The following is a 16,511-nucleotide window of genomic DNA, read 5'->3' as shown; positions in this document are numbered from 1 at the left end:
TCTGCTTTCTAAGACACCCAAGGTTACTCGTTTCCGAAACTGAATTATTTACTAACGTGATGAGCCTTCGCCCGATGGCGTCACGTTTCCCTCGGAAGTTTGGGCTCGCCGGTCCCCATCGCAGCCCGGTCGAGGCTTCGCTTCTCTGCCGTGGAAGATGATTGTTGTGCGTTTAAATACTTCGAAGCAGACACGTTTCTGTTGGAAGATTGCGCTTTAATTTATGCGTTTGAAAGAACAAAAAAAAAATCAATAGCTGAGGTGTTTTCCGTTTGGGATTTCTTTTTTCCTCCTATCCCCGTCACCCCCCCGGGGGGTTAATTCACCCACATCTAAACTTGCAGCTCTTTTTCCTCCTTGCCACCCCATCTCCAGGTAGGACAGAAATAAACCCACTCGTGTTTTTAAGCGCTGAGGGGCGGGATGTGGAGCACCTATCTCTTCCCGGGCTGCCAGTCGCAGTACATCCCGTACGATGAAATAATATCACAAATCGGGGTGTTTTCTTGGTGCTGTTTCTATTCGGGAGGACGATACTGGGGAGGGGGGGCTGGCAGGGGTATCCGCATCTCCTGGCTGAGGTCTGCACGTGCCTTCGGCGAGGACCACCTCGGGTTTGGATCGCTCGGAGTAGATTAAATTGGGAAGTTAAGAGAGCTCCCTCAGACAAAAGATGCCGTTCACGGTTCCTACCCTTCAGCCGTCGTGGTGGTTTTCAGCTACCGGAGGGATATCAAACTACCCAAAAAAGCCCTATCCCTCAACTCTCCCAGTGCCTTTAGAAAGCCAGAAGATCGTGTTGAGTCTTTTTCCCCTCCCGTTACTATGATTATAGATGCATCTTTCCAAGGCGTCCTCTTGCCACTTGAAAAATTGCACGTAGATCTCTGCCCTTTTGTTGTGTCTAGCTGGGTTAGTCAAGAGCAGAGACAAAAGCCCGAAGTGATGTGATCTAAATGAGCTCTGGGATTTTCCAGATGGGACCGCCTCTATTCCAAATGCCCTCTCTGCTTAATATAATAAAACGTGCTTAAAAAAAAAAAATACTTAGAAAAGAGCTTCGCTCTAGATCAAACAGCTCAAGCGAAATCTACCCCAAAGTATTTTAAAACCCTCCTTTGCTGCCTAAATTTTGTTAGGAGAAGTGGTTTTACGACGATACCTTGTGTGTCTGCCACTTACACGGCTGCAAGTTTCAATGGGATGTGGAGGAGTGGGAGGAGGGAATGGATCCGCGTTGGGGGTAGTTTTCTTTGTGTTCTTTTTTAAACGCACCAAGGTTATCTTGCTCCTCGTGGCCTCTCTGCTACAATAGTTAAGCACTATGGAAGTAAATAAAGGCCGTGAGGGTGGTTTGGGGTGGTTTAAACTTGGCCACTTTTCTCAGCTACTAGTTTTTGCAAGAAGCAATGCTCAACCAGAGGATCTGCTGCTGTCGCCTCCCGCTCAGATGCTCCAAGGTGGAATCGCGATAGAGAAGGGAAGAGGGAAAAGGAGCCAGGGCTCGTGTTTATCCCTTCCAGGCTTCTGGGAGAAGTTTGTCCACCTTCCCCTCTCCTCTCTTAGGAGGTGACTCCAACCCAGCCCCTGCAAGCGGCAACAGCAAATAACGAAATTAATAGGAGTAATTGGACGCGGCAGCAGGACAGGACCCTAGAACTGCAGCTACCCGGGTGGGGGGAGTGTAGACACCCCACCTCAAGTCGGGACATCCCCCCACCCCATCCAGACCGGGCTCCAGCCGGCCGCGGGGCTGGCGATGGGGTCGGCTGCGGCCGGAGCAGCCCCGCGAAGCTCTCCCACCTGGGGGACACCTGCAGGAGCCGCACGGTTCCTGGGTGGCCCGAGCTTTCTCCAGCACGCTGAGCTCACCCCCCCCGGCCGTGTTGGGGTCGTGCTACCCCACAAGGTTTTCCAACAGGCTTAAGTAGGAAAAATGTAGAGAACGGTATACTCTCGCTCCGCTTCTCTAAGGTGCTGGTCAAACTCTGTTCCCACTTCGGAGAGCTCCACCGAGCCAAGGGCCCCGCGGTGCGGCTGCGGGCAGTGCCCGTACGACACTCAGGGTCTTGCACCACCCTCCCCTCCATGAGGACCCCCCTCCCAGTCCCCGTGGTCTTCAGCTTTCCCTATAGAGGGAACTGAGGAATCCCCCTTATTTTTTCTAACGGAATTCAAGTGGGTCAATAGCACCAAGCAGGTGAACAAAAAGGTTTAGGTTCGCTTTTCGTTTATTCATCACAAAATAAAACGCAGGCTCCGGCTAACGACTCCCCCGGACCGAGTCTGCGATTTCAGCCTCTCCCGGGCTTCGAGGACGGAGCTCGGGGGGGCAGCTTCGTTGAAGGCGCTTTGCAAAACCCGCTCATCCCTTTCGCCTCCTGCAACCGCTTTTTCTTCCTCTTCCAATGCCGGGCTCGGAGCCTGGGGCGAGGTTTTCCATCCCCGGTTCTCCCGGGAACCGTCGGGGAAAAGCCACCGGGTGGCCCCGGCGGCCGCCGCGGGGATGCGGGCACCGAGCGCCTGCAAAAGCAGGTGGCTTCTCCCTAAAAAAACCGCCCCCGTCCCTCCGGGTGCCGACCAGGGAGCAAAGACAGGAGGGGAGATTTTCTCCGTGTCGTGGTAATAGATCATACAATGTGTGACATGGGTTTAACCAATAAAACAATTTGAATCAATTAGCTGGCGGAGGAGAGTTTTGAAGTGTAAAATTCATGTCAGTCTGGTTAGGAAGCACTGATTAAAATGTCACCGATGTGAAGCTTATAGCTACTGCTCACACGAAAGCAGCAGGCTCCGTGCAAAAGAAGCTCAGGAAAAAGTAGGAGGGAGGGGGAAAGAGGGAAGCCTCCGTGTGACAGTGTCGGCAGGGTTTAATAAGAAGTGACAGAAGTAATAAGGAGAGGTATGATTATTTTTTTATTATTATTTTTCAAAGTTAGCGAGGACCCGAGCGATTCCGGGGGGCTCTGCCATTTCGCTGCCCGGAACGGGAGGGAAGCGGAAAGAGTCGGTGGGGTTTAGCGTGGATGTCCTAGGAAAGGTCGGCGCAGAGATTTTCACCTGGATCTGTGAAGAAAAAAAGAGAAGAGAAGAGAAGAGAAGAGAAGAGAAGAGAAGAGAAGAGAAGAGAAGAGAAGAGAAGAGAGCCCAAACACCAAGTTTTCGTAGTTAAATCTGGTCACGTGGATGGAGAGAAAAAGAGAGATGGAAGCATTTTTGTTTAAAAAAAAATTAAATCAGAGGCATATTAGGAAACACCCGACGGTCCAGATATTCGCCCTGTTTTAGACAGAAGGGAGTTTTTCTTTTTCCTTTGCCCGTTTTTTAGCCGGTTCCGCAGTTTTCCTCGCTGGAAAGGACAGGAGTTGAGCGGGTTTGGCCTCTCCGCTCCCTCCTGCCGGTAAGCAGGGGGGTCGCGGTGGGACCGCCCCGTTCTCACCCTACGCTGCACGGAGCGGCGGTGGGGACCCGCGGGGTTATCGGTGCTTTTCGGGGGTAGACCGTGAAAACAAAAAATCTACTTTTTTCCTGCACTGCGTTCACCTCCTTTCGAAAAAAAGGAGGCAGACGCGGCTACCGTTCTGTAGATGATTTGCTAGGGTTTTTTCTTCTTTTCCTTAATTGGGGGCATAAATCAATTAGAAAAAAACCTATATTTGCGCCGTGTTGCTCTTTGTGGGAGCGAGAATCTGGGTCTGGGTCCTTCTGAAACTGGTTTTGGTGACTCACTCCAGTGGAGGTATTTGGGGAGTGCGGGTCGCAGCAGCTATTCGTGCCCGTGAGGACACGGTTGTGGCGAGAAATCAACTTTATTTTTTTCTCTTTCCTCTCCCCCTGGCCCATGATTTTGGATAGATCCGTTAAAAAATACCGTTTCCGAAAAGAAGCGGCTTTTATATCGAGCATATTCAGTTTCTTGGAAGCGAGCGGGCTCAGACCGTGGAGGGAAATAAAAAAAAAGGCGAAAAAAAGGCGAAAAAAAGGCAAAAAAAGTCAAAGCGCATCCCACCTTCTACCGTTCCGAGCTCGGCGAAAACCGTGCGCGGAGCCGGGGGAGCGCTCCGGGGGGCCGGCCCCGACGGGGCGTCCGCATCCCCTCCCGGTGCGGGGAGGGATGGATGGGGGGGAACCGGACCCCCCCACACTTTCACCGCCCCGCTGACGTCACCGAGCCCACGGGGAGGGGGGATGGAGGGGGGGCGGCGAGGCGCGGAGCTTCCGCGCTTCCACCGAGGGCAGGGCTGCGGCTGGCCGCGCTGCTCCGCGGTGGCGGGCGCGGGAATGCGCTTCCCTCCCGGCGGCGGCGGCACGGATAGAGCGCGGCAGCGGAGGTAAAGGATGCACGGGTGGCTGCGGAGAACATCGAAACTTTTATTGTTATAATTTTTTTAATTCCCTCTTCCGCGCTTTCCCACGGCTGCCCCGTCCCTGCGGGGTGCGGAGGGAGAAACGCGTCTGATGGGCGCGGAGGCTCCGCGGAGCATCTTCCTGGGACAGCGGCAGGTTTCCAGGACGGGGAGGTGGGAGAGGGACGTACGCGAGTGTCCGCTGCGTGTTTCAGGATGAACCGTTCGTGGGTCGGAGCATCTTCCTACCGGGGGAGGGGGCGATTTGCTCATATACCGTCATCTTCGCACGTCGGAGAACTGGGGTGCAGGGAGGCGGCCTCGCGGACAACCCCTGGCATGGCCAGGGTGGATTTGGGGGGTCCGGGATCGCTAAGGGTAGCACCTTCCCACGCTGGGAGAGTCGAGTGGGGTGGTGGGGGAGGGTGCTTGCGGCGGGGACTTCCCACCCCCGCTGGGTCTCCCCATCCATCCCCGCTGGGTCCTCGGCTGACGGCGCTGTCTCTCTCTCCCCCTTCCCCACCCGCAGCTGGAGCAGAACAGCCCCCCCGACACTGAGGCGATGGCGACCAGCCTGTTACCCGGCCCCACCGACATCTTGCTGCCCTCCCCGTCCAGCGCCTACCCGCCGGACCCCATGAACCAGCCGACGGCAAGCCACGCCGCCATGAAGCCCAACCAGGTGGGGCAGGTGATCCTCTACGGCATCCCCATTGTCTCCTTGGTCATCGACAGGCAGGAGCGGCTGTGCCTGGCGCAGATCTCCAACACCCTCCTGAAAAACTTCAGCTACAACGAGATTCACAACCGGCGGGTGGCCTTGGGTATCACCTGCGTGCAGTGCACGCCGGTGCAGCTGGAGATCCTCCGCCGGGCTGGGGCCATGCCCATCTCCTCCCGCCGCTGCGGCATGATCACCAAGCGGGAAGCCGAGAGGCTCTGTAAGTCCTTTTTGGGGGAGAACCGGCCCCCTAAGCTGCCGGATAACTTCGCCTTCGACGTGTCCCACGAGTGCGCTTGGGGGTGTCGCGGTAGCTTCATCCCGGCCCGCTACAACAGCTCCCGGGCCAAATGCATCAAGTGCAGCTACTGCAGCATGTACTTCTCCCCCAACAAGTTCATCTTCCACTCCCACCGCACCCCCGACGCCAAGTACACCCAGCCCGACGCCGCCAACTTCAACTCCTGGCGCCGCCACCTTAAGCTCACCGACAAGAGCCCCCAGGACGAGCTGGTCTTCGCCTGGGAGGATGTCAAGGCCATGTTCAACGGCGGCAGCCGCAAGCGGGCCCTGCCACCCGCCCCCCCGGCGCCCCCCACCACCGCCGCCCCCCACCTGCTGGGCTCGGTGAAGGCGGCGGCCGCCGTGGTGAGTGGCGGGTTGCTGAGCCCCCACCTCCTGGCCGGTCCCCCCGACCTCCACCACCAGAAGCAGCCTCGCTTCGAGGAGGACGAGGAGCTGCAGGAGGCCGTGGCGGCGGCAGCTCACGGCGGCAAGAGCCCGCGGAGCTACCCGGTCATCCCGGTGCCCAGCAAGGGCACCTTCGGCGGCGTCCTCCAGAAGTTCCCCGGTTGCGGGGGGCTTTTCCCGCACCCTTACGGTTTCCCCGCTGCCGCCTTTGGCCTCTGCCACAAGAAGGAGGATGGCGGCGGCGATGCCCTCGGCGGGGCGGCGGCACACAAGGCCGGCGGGGGGGCGACGGCAGCGGCAGGCGGCGGCCTCTCGGGTCTCTTCTGGCCGGGTAGGAAAGATGCCGCCTTCTACCCGCCTTTCTGCATGTTCTGGCCGCCCCGCACACCGGGGGGGCTACCGGTACCCACCTACCTGCAGCCGCCGCCGCAACCCCCCGGGGCTTTGGGCTGCTCGTTGGGCGACGGGGCGGGCCTGTTGCGCCAGGCCTTCCTGGACCTCTCGGAGCCCGGCGGCGAGGCGAGGACGGCGGGGATGGGCACCCCGCCCGCCGCCCCCCCGTCTGCTCCCGCCGCCGCCCGGGACCCGCTCTTCGAGTCGCCCCCTGGCGGCGGCGGAGGCGGCACCGAGCCCGCCTCGCCCGCCGCCTCCGAGGGTGGCAGCGGCGGCAGCGGCGGCGGTCGGGTCCCCGCGCACCACCCGCATCTGCTGGAGGCGGCGGCCGGGCGGAAAGCGGGGGGCGGCGGCGGTGGCGGGGGGGGGTACCACCATTCCAGCGCCTTCCGACCGGTGGGCGGTAAGGAGGACTCGGAGAGCCTGGCCAAGCTGCACGGCGGCGGCCCCCCCCGCACCGCTTCACCGCTGCAGCTGCTGCCGCCGCCGCCTCCCCCCACCTTGGAGGCGGGTTGTGACCGGCACCCTCTTCCCCCCCCGCCGCCGCATCCCCCCCTCCGCCTCCTCTCGCCCGGCGGCACCAGCTGCTGCTTCACCAGCGAGGACAGCAGCGAGGAGAAGGACGAGCCCGAGGTGGACGTCGAGGGGCACAAACCCCCCGAGGAGGAGGAAGAAGAGGAGGAGGAGGGCGAGGAAGAGCCCCGCGGCGGAGATCCCGGCCGCTTCCCGCCCGCCCGGAGCCTGCCGGAGAAGGGCGGCCGGGAGCACCCCGCCACCGGCCCGTTCCCCCGGCCGCCCGCTGAGGAGAAGCCCGGGGAGGGCCAGGCCCTGCCGCAGCCGCCTCCCGGCGCCCCCCGGGCGGGCAGCGGCGGCAGCAGCCCGGCACACCACCCGTCCCTGGAGGAGCAGCCCTCCTATAAAGATGTAAATGGCCCCTTCAGGTCCCTTCCAGCCGCTACCATCACACACACACCACCACCCCCCCCGGGGCAGAAGGGGTTCCCCTGGGTGGGGGGAGATGGACTAGTGGGTGTTCCCCCTGCCACTATGTCAGGTGCTGGGTGTTTCCCTCCCGGCTGCCATGTTAGGCCCTGGGTCCCCCTTGCTGCCATGTCAGGTGCCATGTCCCCAGCTGGCGTGACAGGCCAAGGACAGGCCTGGTGGGCCACAGCTGGACATGGCCCACCCCACCTTCCCCCCAAAATCAGGTTGGCCACTGCCCAGGGGGGCGAGGGCCTGTTCCTCAGGCATGCCTGTCCCTGTGGTGAGCCGCTTCGATGGCAGCACCGCTTTACAACATGGCAGCCAGCCCTGGAGGCTGACAGAGATAACCATGGTGGGTGCCAGGCCCAGCAGGGTGGAGGTGCACGGGTGTTGGTAGGCATTGCTCGATGGCCTGACCTCCTCGTCCCAGATGGGAGAAAGGAATCCAGGCCCCATCTTGGGCATCCTTCCACAAAGGTGGCTGTGGAAGACACACCATGTAGTTTCCCTGGGTGCGCTTCTTGTGCTGGCTGTTGATGAACGGCCAGAGACCGACTGTCTGCTCCTGGTTGTTTCCAATACTGATCCTGTGCATTTCCCTCCATTCCATTTTTTCTAGAATCAGAAGAGCAAGGAGAGTAATCAAGTCATCTTGCCCACAAAAGAGGACACCTTCTTGGGTGAGTACAGCTCACTGTGAGGTGTGGGAGTTCACAGTTCAGCAAGCGGTGTTGGGCTCATTCTCTGCCACTCGATTTCAACAAAAAAAAATCACTCCCGTGATTTCAATTAAAAAAAAACCCATTAAACATTCTAATAATCTCTCTATGGTGGTAATTTAGCATTATATTCATTCGCATCCAAAATGCGCCTCTGTGCGTGCTGAATATACAAATATATATTTACTTTTTTTCTGGATTCTGATACTCATTTCGGTTTGCGGTTTCTTGCTGGTAAAAGCATTTTAAGCGCTGCATTTTGTTTGGATTTCAGATAAGAACAAGGAGCATAATTTTTTCATCACAGATTCAGAACCTTCAGGAGGAGACTTCTGGAGAGATATAGCAGGTAGGCTCAGAAGGTAGAGGATAAAGAGACAGAGACTTAAATTCATAATCAAATGTCTGAATATTTAGTACAATGGTAAAGATAAAAACAGTTCCAAGCAAATACAACTGAGAAAAATGCAAATAGGTGGAAAGCAGTGGCATTAATAGGAATAAGATTATTAATTGCTGGGCATATTTCAGCAGAAATTTCAGAAATGTATCAGGTTACACAATGAAACAGGCTGGAAAAGCATAAAATTACAATAATTGAAATGTTCTCTTTGAAACCTTCCATTAAAAAGGATCACAGCTTATTGCTTTTAATATCTGTCAGAAAGACATTAAAAGTGGTTTATGACATCTATGCCAACATTTATATTATCTCCATGATAATGATCTCTACACAAAATGTATAATACATTTACAAAAATTACATTATACAAATTAAATGAAACCACCTTTTACTGATTGCTAAATGTCTCCAAGGAGTTTGGGAAAGACGTGATTAGAAGTTTTGATACTAAGTTGTCTATTGCAGTGTCTTAAGGAGGGGGTTTTGTTTCTTGGGAAAAAGGAATCTAATTTTCCATTTATGTAATGCAAACTGCCTTGGTTTTGACTATTCACGGTTAACTGACTGTCAAACGAGGTTGTTATCCTCAGGCAATGTCTGCAAATTTGCCTGTCAAATGAGACAGAGAGAGCAAGCTGAGAGAGAGAGAGTTGTACAAGGAGTGGAGATGAAGAAATGGGATCTTATAGAAATCATATAATAGCAGAGAACAATTGAAAGATCGCAAACATTTGGAAACGTATCCCATTTCAAAGGGTATTTTTTAGATGTACTTAACAATAAAACCTGATTTAACAATGGTATATGAGGAAGAAACGTATCAGCACTTTAGATTTTGGTAAATTTTGTGGTTGAGGGATCGAGGTTGTGGACAAATGGATAGCACCTAATTATTTTCTGTACTTTCAAATAATTACCACTGAGAGCACAGCAGTGATACGAGGCAAAAGTAAACCTTAAGAACCCGAGAATTTTTAGGAACACAGTACACTGTGCATAGTCAGTGTCCTGCACTGTGGCTGGTTTATTTTGGAAAAAATACATATTTTTCGTCTTTGAGAAAATGATTCTATCTGTGCTCATTTAAAAAGTTAATTATGGCGATACTTTGCTTTTTACCTAGATGTTGTTGCTCCTCTCTCTCTCTCTAAAACTCAAAATGTTGTGTATTCATTGACACTGTGAGTCCTTCATGGTAAATTTAAATGTAAATTTTAGTTTCCAAAGACGTGTACTACCCTGCATGTTTCGACCCTGTGGAGGGTCTTAAATATATTAAGTAAACTGAGAGCAGCACCTGGGTGTCTGAAGGTCTCAGGACTGGATCTGAGATGAAAATGGACTGTAAAGAAATGCAAAATGTTTAAGGGCTCATTTCTGGAGGTGATTTCTGTGCGCTCTCCAAGCAAGAGCAGTTCTGTTATTTTCAGAGGGATTCATATTGGTACGTCTGTGTAGGGTTGGGCCTTCTTAATCTTGCCCAGAATTAGTGGGTTACATTCCCTGTGCTTTTGTGTTTGGTTGTCAAACCATTTTGCAGAGTATTTTGGCTCTTCTTTAATATACTTAAATACATTTCCGAGTTACTTAAAGCTGTGCCTTCTTAATAAGATTAAGAAAGATGAAGTGATCCTGGAGATTCCTCTCCATGGGAGATAGACTTGTATTTTATGAACTAAACCAAGTAAAGAGAGTCTTAAAACAAAAGCAGCATTTTCTGTGCCAGAGATGATAATTTGTAAGGGCGTATGTTTGCTTCTTATTCTCAGTGTGCCAATGAACTTAAAAATTCACCATAAGCAGAGCTCTTTCCAAGGCTGAAATAGATACGGGCTTGAAGATCCCATAGCTGTTCCTCCTACATCGCCAGTAAACTGTTGGTGAAAATCCTCTTTCCTTCTCTGTCAGGCAGTGCTCGGAAAAAGCTCGAAATTACTCAAATTCCCACGGCAGTTTTGAAGGATAACTGTGACTAACTTACTTAACTGGTCCATTTTTTGGGGGAAAAGCTGTGGTTTGCCGTCCCGACCCTCCTCCAGCAGCTGGAGTTGAAGGGTAGGAGAGCTGTGTGTGTCGGGCACAGTGCAGCATCACGAGGCTGCCTTACAAATACTGCCCATCTCTTAAAGAGAAGTTGAGTTTTATAAGCTGTTCCCCACCCAATCTGATTTTTCATCTATTTTAATGAGAAAGGGGAGCTCTAAAATTGGGTGTTAATAACAGCTAGAAGTCAGCTTCTCAAATCTTGTTACAATTCCCCCACTTGTGTATTTTTTTATTTGTAAAAGATGGTCTGGCAGGCATTTCAGGAACATTCAGGCTAGAAATGGTGAGCCAGATTCTTCTTTCATTTACTCTTAAATATTTATCCAGAATAACTCTGCAGATATCGGTGCAATTACTGTAGATTTACAGTAGCTTGTAGAGGGTTGACAACAGCCTGGTGTGTATTACATATAGCAGACCGGATGGTATTGTAGACTTTACTGGGATAAGTGGTAAAGCATTGGATCCAGAAGTTAAATGGTATAAAATTTAATATTTCATGACAATAAAATTACAGAAGGTGTTTGCAAAAAAGCAAAGAAGTTAAAAGTTGAAATGGGGGAAGATGAGGCGAAGTTTCAGATGTGGAACCCAGCACTGCATATTAATAGATAAAATTGTGTATAAATACACAGATCTGCACAACAGACAGAACTGCAGGCGGGCTGTAGGACTGAGTCCTTTTTTACTATTCCTGTCTCTTTTCTCTTCCGTTATTTCTATCAGGAGCTTTCTTTGAATTATTAAAAGAGGGTGGAACATCATTGAATTTCTTTATTTCATGCAAGTCTCACAATCTTAGGTGTAGTGTTGTTTTTTTAAAGCCCCATCTTCTGGAATCTGGTGAGAATCTCACCTTCTATTTAAAACAAACCAAGAATTAGAAATTTTCCATCCCTCATGCTTCTAGATTAAAGTTATGAAATACTTCCCAGATTTATGCATAAGGGTCAGACCAAAAGCCAGTTGATTTGTTGCCTAAAACATTTCGTATTTTTAAGTCGGTCACAGTTTTTGAACGTTCTCTTTGAAATCCTGAAACTGTTTTCTGTTCTATCCGTTCGCACTTCAGCGCAGATGTTTTTTTTAATTGGATGTTCATGTTTTAAACTTTAAATGGAGGTTACAAAAGAAGATTTATCTGTGTAAAAAGAACAACTAGTTTGTTTTAATTTGCCCTGAAAGTGGTTTAACTTTAACATTTGAAGCTCCAGATTTTGTATATCAGCCCCAGTGCAGGAAAGCACTTAAAAGATACTTATTGAATTTCCTAAAATAGGCATATTTTCCCAAGTCCTGATTATCCTATTGATTATTCCCCCCCAAAGTTGCATGAATATGCATGATGCATGAATATTTTCAGTAAGGGCAGGATTTCTTCAGGACATACACAAGAACCGTGCGTGTCTTAAAGCGAGTAATTACTCGCAAATACAGATGGAGCCTTTGGAGCTCTGAAAGTCTGCTGGTTCACATCTGCCTTATATTTTTAAAAAGGATATATATATGTATTTATAGCCAGAAGATGCCAACATCTTCACCGCTGTGGTCTTTGTGTCTGCAGACAGCCCTTTCTGCAGCTAAAAATACTGGTGGATATTTAAGTTATGGTAGACCATGGATACTGTGGGCTTCATGGCGGTAAAGAGCTCACCTGATAGGAGCGAGCTGCAGAGTGTGCTTGGTGATATTTAAGTACCGTCCAGGAATAATCGGAATAATAGGAATCCAGGAATAATAAGGCCGATGCTGAGACAATTTTGGTTGACATGGTCGGCCACCTCAGAATTGTAGAGGGGACAAGTTGGGGACAAGGCGCAGGGCTGAGAGTCAGGAGAGCTGAGTTATGTTCCCGGTCTGTCGGAGTTCTGTGCTGGGCAAATCGGTTGCCCGTTGACATAGACAAGTCATCTGGGCCAGCGTGGAAATTTTTAGCTGGTGTTTGGAGAGAAGCTTTGAGAGCTTCCTGAGGAAGGGTTGCAGGAGGTGGCTCAAGGTGGCACAGCGTGAAGAGGTAACCTGGCTATGTCTGGTTTGGTTTTGTACAACGAGGACAATGTGCGTTTATTTCAGGGAAAATAAATTTAGAAATGTTTCCATTCATTTATTTTATTAAAAATTCAAATCTTAACTACTCCAGTGGGTGCAGAGCTGATAAAACGGTGGCATCACAAGAGCTGAGGTTGTGTCAATGTACAAATTGGGACCTCTGGTTTTCAGAGTACTGATAAATTTGAGGTGTGGCTACTCACAGATGTAATTTCTCCTTTCCTCCGTGGGTGGATGTTTACATTCCAGGGTAAGAAAGAAATTTGTGTAAGTAAGAAATTTGTGTAAAATACAACTCGTGTACCTTTATTCCAGATTAACAATATCTGTGCACCTGAGCTAATCGGGAAGAACAGAGGTACCAAAAGCTTTAGCTGAGGCACTGGAAACTGGCTATGAATGCTTCATTCCCTTTTCCCCCTAGCCAATAGACAGCTGAGGTATAGTTTGATTTTTCTAAAAAAGGCCTTTTTAAAGAAAACCTAGGTTTCCGTACCGGGGGGCTGCACAGCTTTCAGTGCTGCTGTTTTAAATGCTGCTACAAGTTTGTGTGTAGACAAGGCCCAAGAGAGTTATGGTGGAGCTATTAGAAGGGGAAGTGATTTTTTCTTAGACTGATTAAAATTCTTTGGGCTTTCTGTTTGTTTGTTTTTAAACACCTATTTAGCTTTTAATTAACATTTAAGAGAAAGGAAGCTGGTTAAATATTCAATACCTCCTCCCTTTCAATTAAGGTAGAACAGTACACAACGCATGATGAGGCCTCTGGGAAGTATGGAAAAATGGAGAAGAGCAGGCTCCTGATTATCATTTTCAGGGGGACTGGAAAGGTGAAACCCATCTGATTATTACTAGTGTTAACAATAATAACATCGAGGCTTTTTTTGAACATCAGAAAGCAGTTTAAAAATGTAGTTATTCTTTAAAACCATATGTGCTGGGTTTTGCCTTTAAATATCTTCACTTTTCCCATCCTGTTCTTTACTTATTTAGGGGGCGAGGATGGGGGATTTTCTAATAAGCCTTTTCGGAGGCTTAGTAGGGAGGCTGCAGATGCTGGAGAAGTTATTCTTCATGCTACATGCCCTTATTTTCTTTCTGATGCCGTTTTTTCAGTCCCAGCGAGTCAGCAGCCTCAAACCATATGACCCTGAAAGCTCAACCAAGCGGGAAAGAGCTATGTTGCCGCCATGCTCTGTGCTAGGATCTAGTCTCTTACCTTTTTTCTTCCCCCCCCTTGAAAAATCCAATTACTTTCCATTTGTGAGTCTGTTTTCCCTCAAAATTGCACATAAAACATTCAGAAAAGAATGCATCAATGAAAGAAATTGATTGGGAAAATATACTAGTATTTATAATTCAGTAAATACCCTTCCTAAGCCTAATTTCCTTCTTTTTGATTTTATGTACTCTAATTTATCTAACAAAATACTTTGTTAGCAATCCTGTTTAAAACAGATTTATGTTCACTTAAAAAAAAAAAAGACGACCGTTTTACATTATGGAAACACCTCAAACCCTGGCCCAAAAGGTGATATATTTTTAAGCTTGCTATTTCTTTTATTGTGGTGAGACAGCTTACCTGTAGAAAATACTTTGTTTATATCGAATATCATTAAAAAATGGATTTTTTTAATCACTGTGTTACATAAACAGATTTTAAAATGGAATTGCTAGCACCAGATATGAGTTGTGTAAATGTATATGCCTGAATGAGTGGTTGCTTTTTTTTAAGGAATGAAGAGCTAGCAGATGCTAAAATGCTTTGCTATTGGATAGGTTTCATATACTATGACTTCAAGGTTTACTGGATATAAGAATGCATTGATTTTTAAAAACAGAAATGTTTTTCAAAAAAGATTTCTGACTGCGTATAAAACAAGACTTTCTGATTCAACTTTAAAATTAGCTTATTGTGATGACCTACTCTCAAATGCATAGTGACAGTACAAGTTTTTAAGTAGCTGCTGTCTTATGTGTTGTGTGGGGACCTATTCAGTGCTATGGCTTTTTATTTTCCAAAAAAACCCCAAGGTATTTCGTCCATGATTCTTTCTTCCAAATATATAAACACATGAGCTTTATATGTATGTATGTCTTGTGATTACTCATCAGTAGAGTTAATGATGTGTATTTACTGGCTGGACTAAACCAAAAATTAGTCCAGTTAGTTCAATAGTTGGTTATTTACCAAATATTTTCTTAATTATTGAGAGTCCACTTCTACTTCAGCTGTAAATAATAGAAAATCTCCCATTAAATTATGCTAAAGTGGTATTTTTTCTTTTAAAAACATTTTTTCCTGGCTTTTTGTTACAAAACCCTGTTCCTAGAAATTAGAGAAAAATGTCACAGTTCCAGATGATAATGAAAATAACACCTTCTCTCAGAAGGTTCATATTTAAGTCCCATTGTCATCCAGGTGAGCTTAACAACTTGTGAAGATTTATTTTATTTTATTTGTAAAGGAAAAAGGCTGAAAGGAGTAGCATGCATATATATGGAAATAGTCACATTCTGTTATCTAGAAAATTCTTTACTAATATATGATTAAAAGTTCTGTGAGCAACCTAAGGCAGAAGTCTCTGAATTGGTTGACCTCAGAGGTGTATCCTTGAGATGCAAATATCACTAATGTCAATTTTATCTCAGCTGGATATAAATTATATCCAGTTACAACAAGCCCATGCTGTAGAGCTCTAGAAGATGATAAAGTTAAGAAGCTGATGAAGGCAGAGAGGCTGGCGCAAAAAGGATTATTTTGCCTGTGGATTTGGGAACAGGGTCCTGCCCAGCTGATAGCATGGACTTCCCATTGAGAGATGAGACTGGAGAGAAGGCTCTACCCTGTTCTCAGCTGATTCCTAGTCATTCTCTGATAAGAGCATCTTCAAGAGGGGTTAGAGTGAAAACAGGGATCAGACAACATGTAAGAGGAGGTCCTAGGTATGGAGGAGATGTCAGGTCTTGTCTGTGGGAGACCAGGGGGTAGGGAGGTACTTTACTAAACTAGAAGCAAATACAAGTCTGCAAACATTTGTGCTAAGCATGCAGAGATTTGTAGATAAACCTCAGTCTTACTCTTTCTAAATTTTTTTTCTCTCCTTTTTACTCTAGGTTCTCTGAAGCAGTTGCATAGTAAGGGCAATACTGATGAAAAGCTGTGTCAGTAAATCAATAACTTTTTTCTTTGTCTTTTTTAAGGCGAACACACACAAGAAACCAATTCACCTCATTCACTGAAGAAGGATGTAGAAAACATGGGGAAAGGTAAAATAAATAAGGGCCACTTACATTATAAAACTGCTCTTTTTTTAATAGAATATGAGGATAATAGGGGGCACTTTTGTTCTGCACCGTATTTTAAGCTTGTCAAGTAACATGAATAATATATGGACCTTTGGGTGGATATAATTGAGATTAATGCATATATATAAATCAATACATGACACTAATATGCTTTAAAATAATATATTACATTGATTTATATTCATGGCTTTCTGCAAAATCTATTGTAGGTCTATGCAACACTTTTTTTTATAACTGCTAAAATATTTTGTCTTATGGTAATGAATTGCTCTGCAACTGTTCTTTCAAGAATTACTTATACAGATTAGCAGAACCACTTTTCTTTTCTCTTTGTTAGAGGAACTCCAGAAGGTTTTGTTTGAACAGATCGACTTACGGAGGAGACTAGAACAGGAATTTCAGGTGTTGAAAGGAAATGCGTCCTTCCCAGTCTTCAGTAAGACACATCTCTGGTTTTGGTGTTATTTGTGGGTGGGTGGTTGTTGTCAGATTGTTAAAAGGGGAGAGGTATGTTCTCAGTTGTGTTGCCAGAATCTTTGACTTAGTTCTGCTGAGGTTGGTGGCACTTCTGCTGTGGCTTTTCAGGCTGCCCAGGCAAGTCTTTTATAGAGGAAATAGGAAGCTGGATGTCTATTTTGGTATATATTTTACTGGTTTGGGGTTTACTTCTTGGGGTACAGCAATGGCAGTGATCTTAACCAGCTTTTTGGGGGTTTTTGAAGACAGGCTACTTCATAGTCGTCTTTAGGTGGTTCTGACTGATGCTGGACAATTGATTTGTCATGTGTTTAAGGAGTAGAAAGACCTGTTTGGATTTTTCCCCTTGAGATGGGCTGTTTGAGATGGTT

At 48.1% G+C, this 16,511-nt stretch overlaps 1 protein-coding gene across 1 annotated transcript in view; it reads left to right on the top strand.

Moving 5' to 3' along the window:
• The first annotated feature begins 4,152 nt into the window (after positions 1–4,152).
• LOC141476679 (SKI family transcriptional corepressor 2-like) overlaps positions 4,153–16,511 on the top strand; it is a 33,588-nt gene continuing 21,229 nt past the window's right edge. Inside the window, exons 1-6 of the mRNA XM_074165485.1 lie at positions 4,153–4,576; positions 4,879–7,077; positions 7,757–7,817; positions 8,131–8,205; positions 15,559–15,624; positions 16,001–16,099. Coding sequence (XP_074021586.1) covers positions 4,912–7,077; positions 7,757–7,817; positions 8,131–8,205; positions 15,559–15,624; positions 16,001–16,099 — 2,467 coding nt within the window. The 5' untranslated portion in view covers positions 4,153–4,576; positions 4,879–4,911. The remainder of the gene's footprint in view (positions 4,577–4,878; positions 7,078–7,756; positions 7,818–8,130; positions 8,206–15,558; positions 15,625–16,000; positions 16,100–16,511) is intronic.

This window comes from Numenius arquata, chromosome W (genome assembly GCF_964106895.1).
Source record: "Numenius arquata chromosome W, bNumArq3.hap1.1, whole genome shotgun sequence".
NCBI lineage: Eukaryota > Metazoa > Chordata > Aves > Charadriiformes > Scolopacidae > Numenius > Numenius arquata.
The sequence above is the reverse complement of the archived record's forward strand: the minus strand, read 5'-3'. Positions and strand labels throughout refer to the sequence as shown.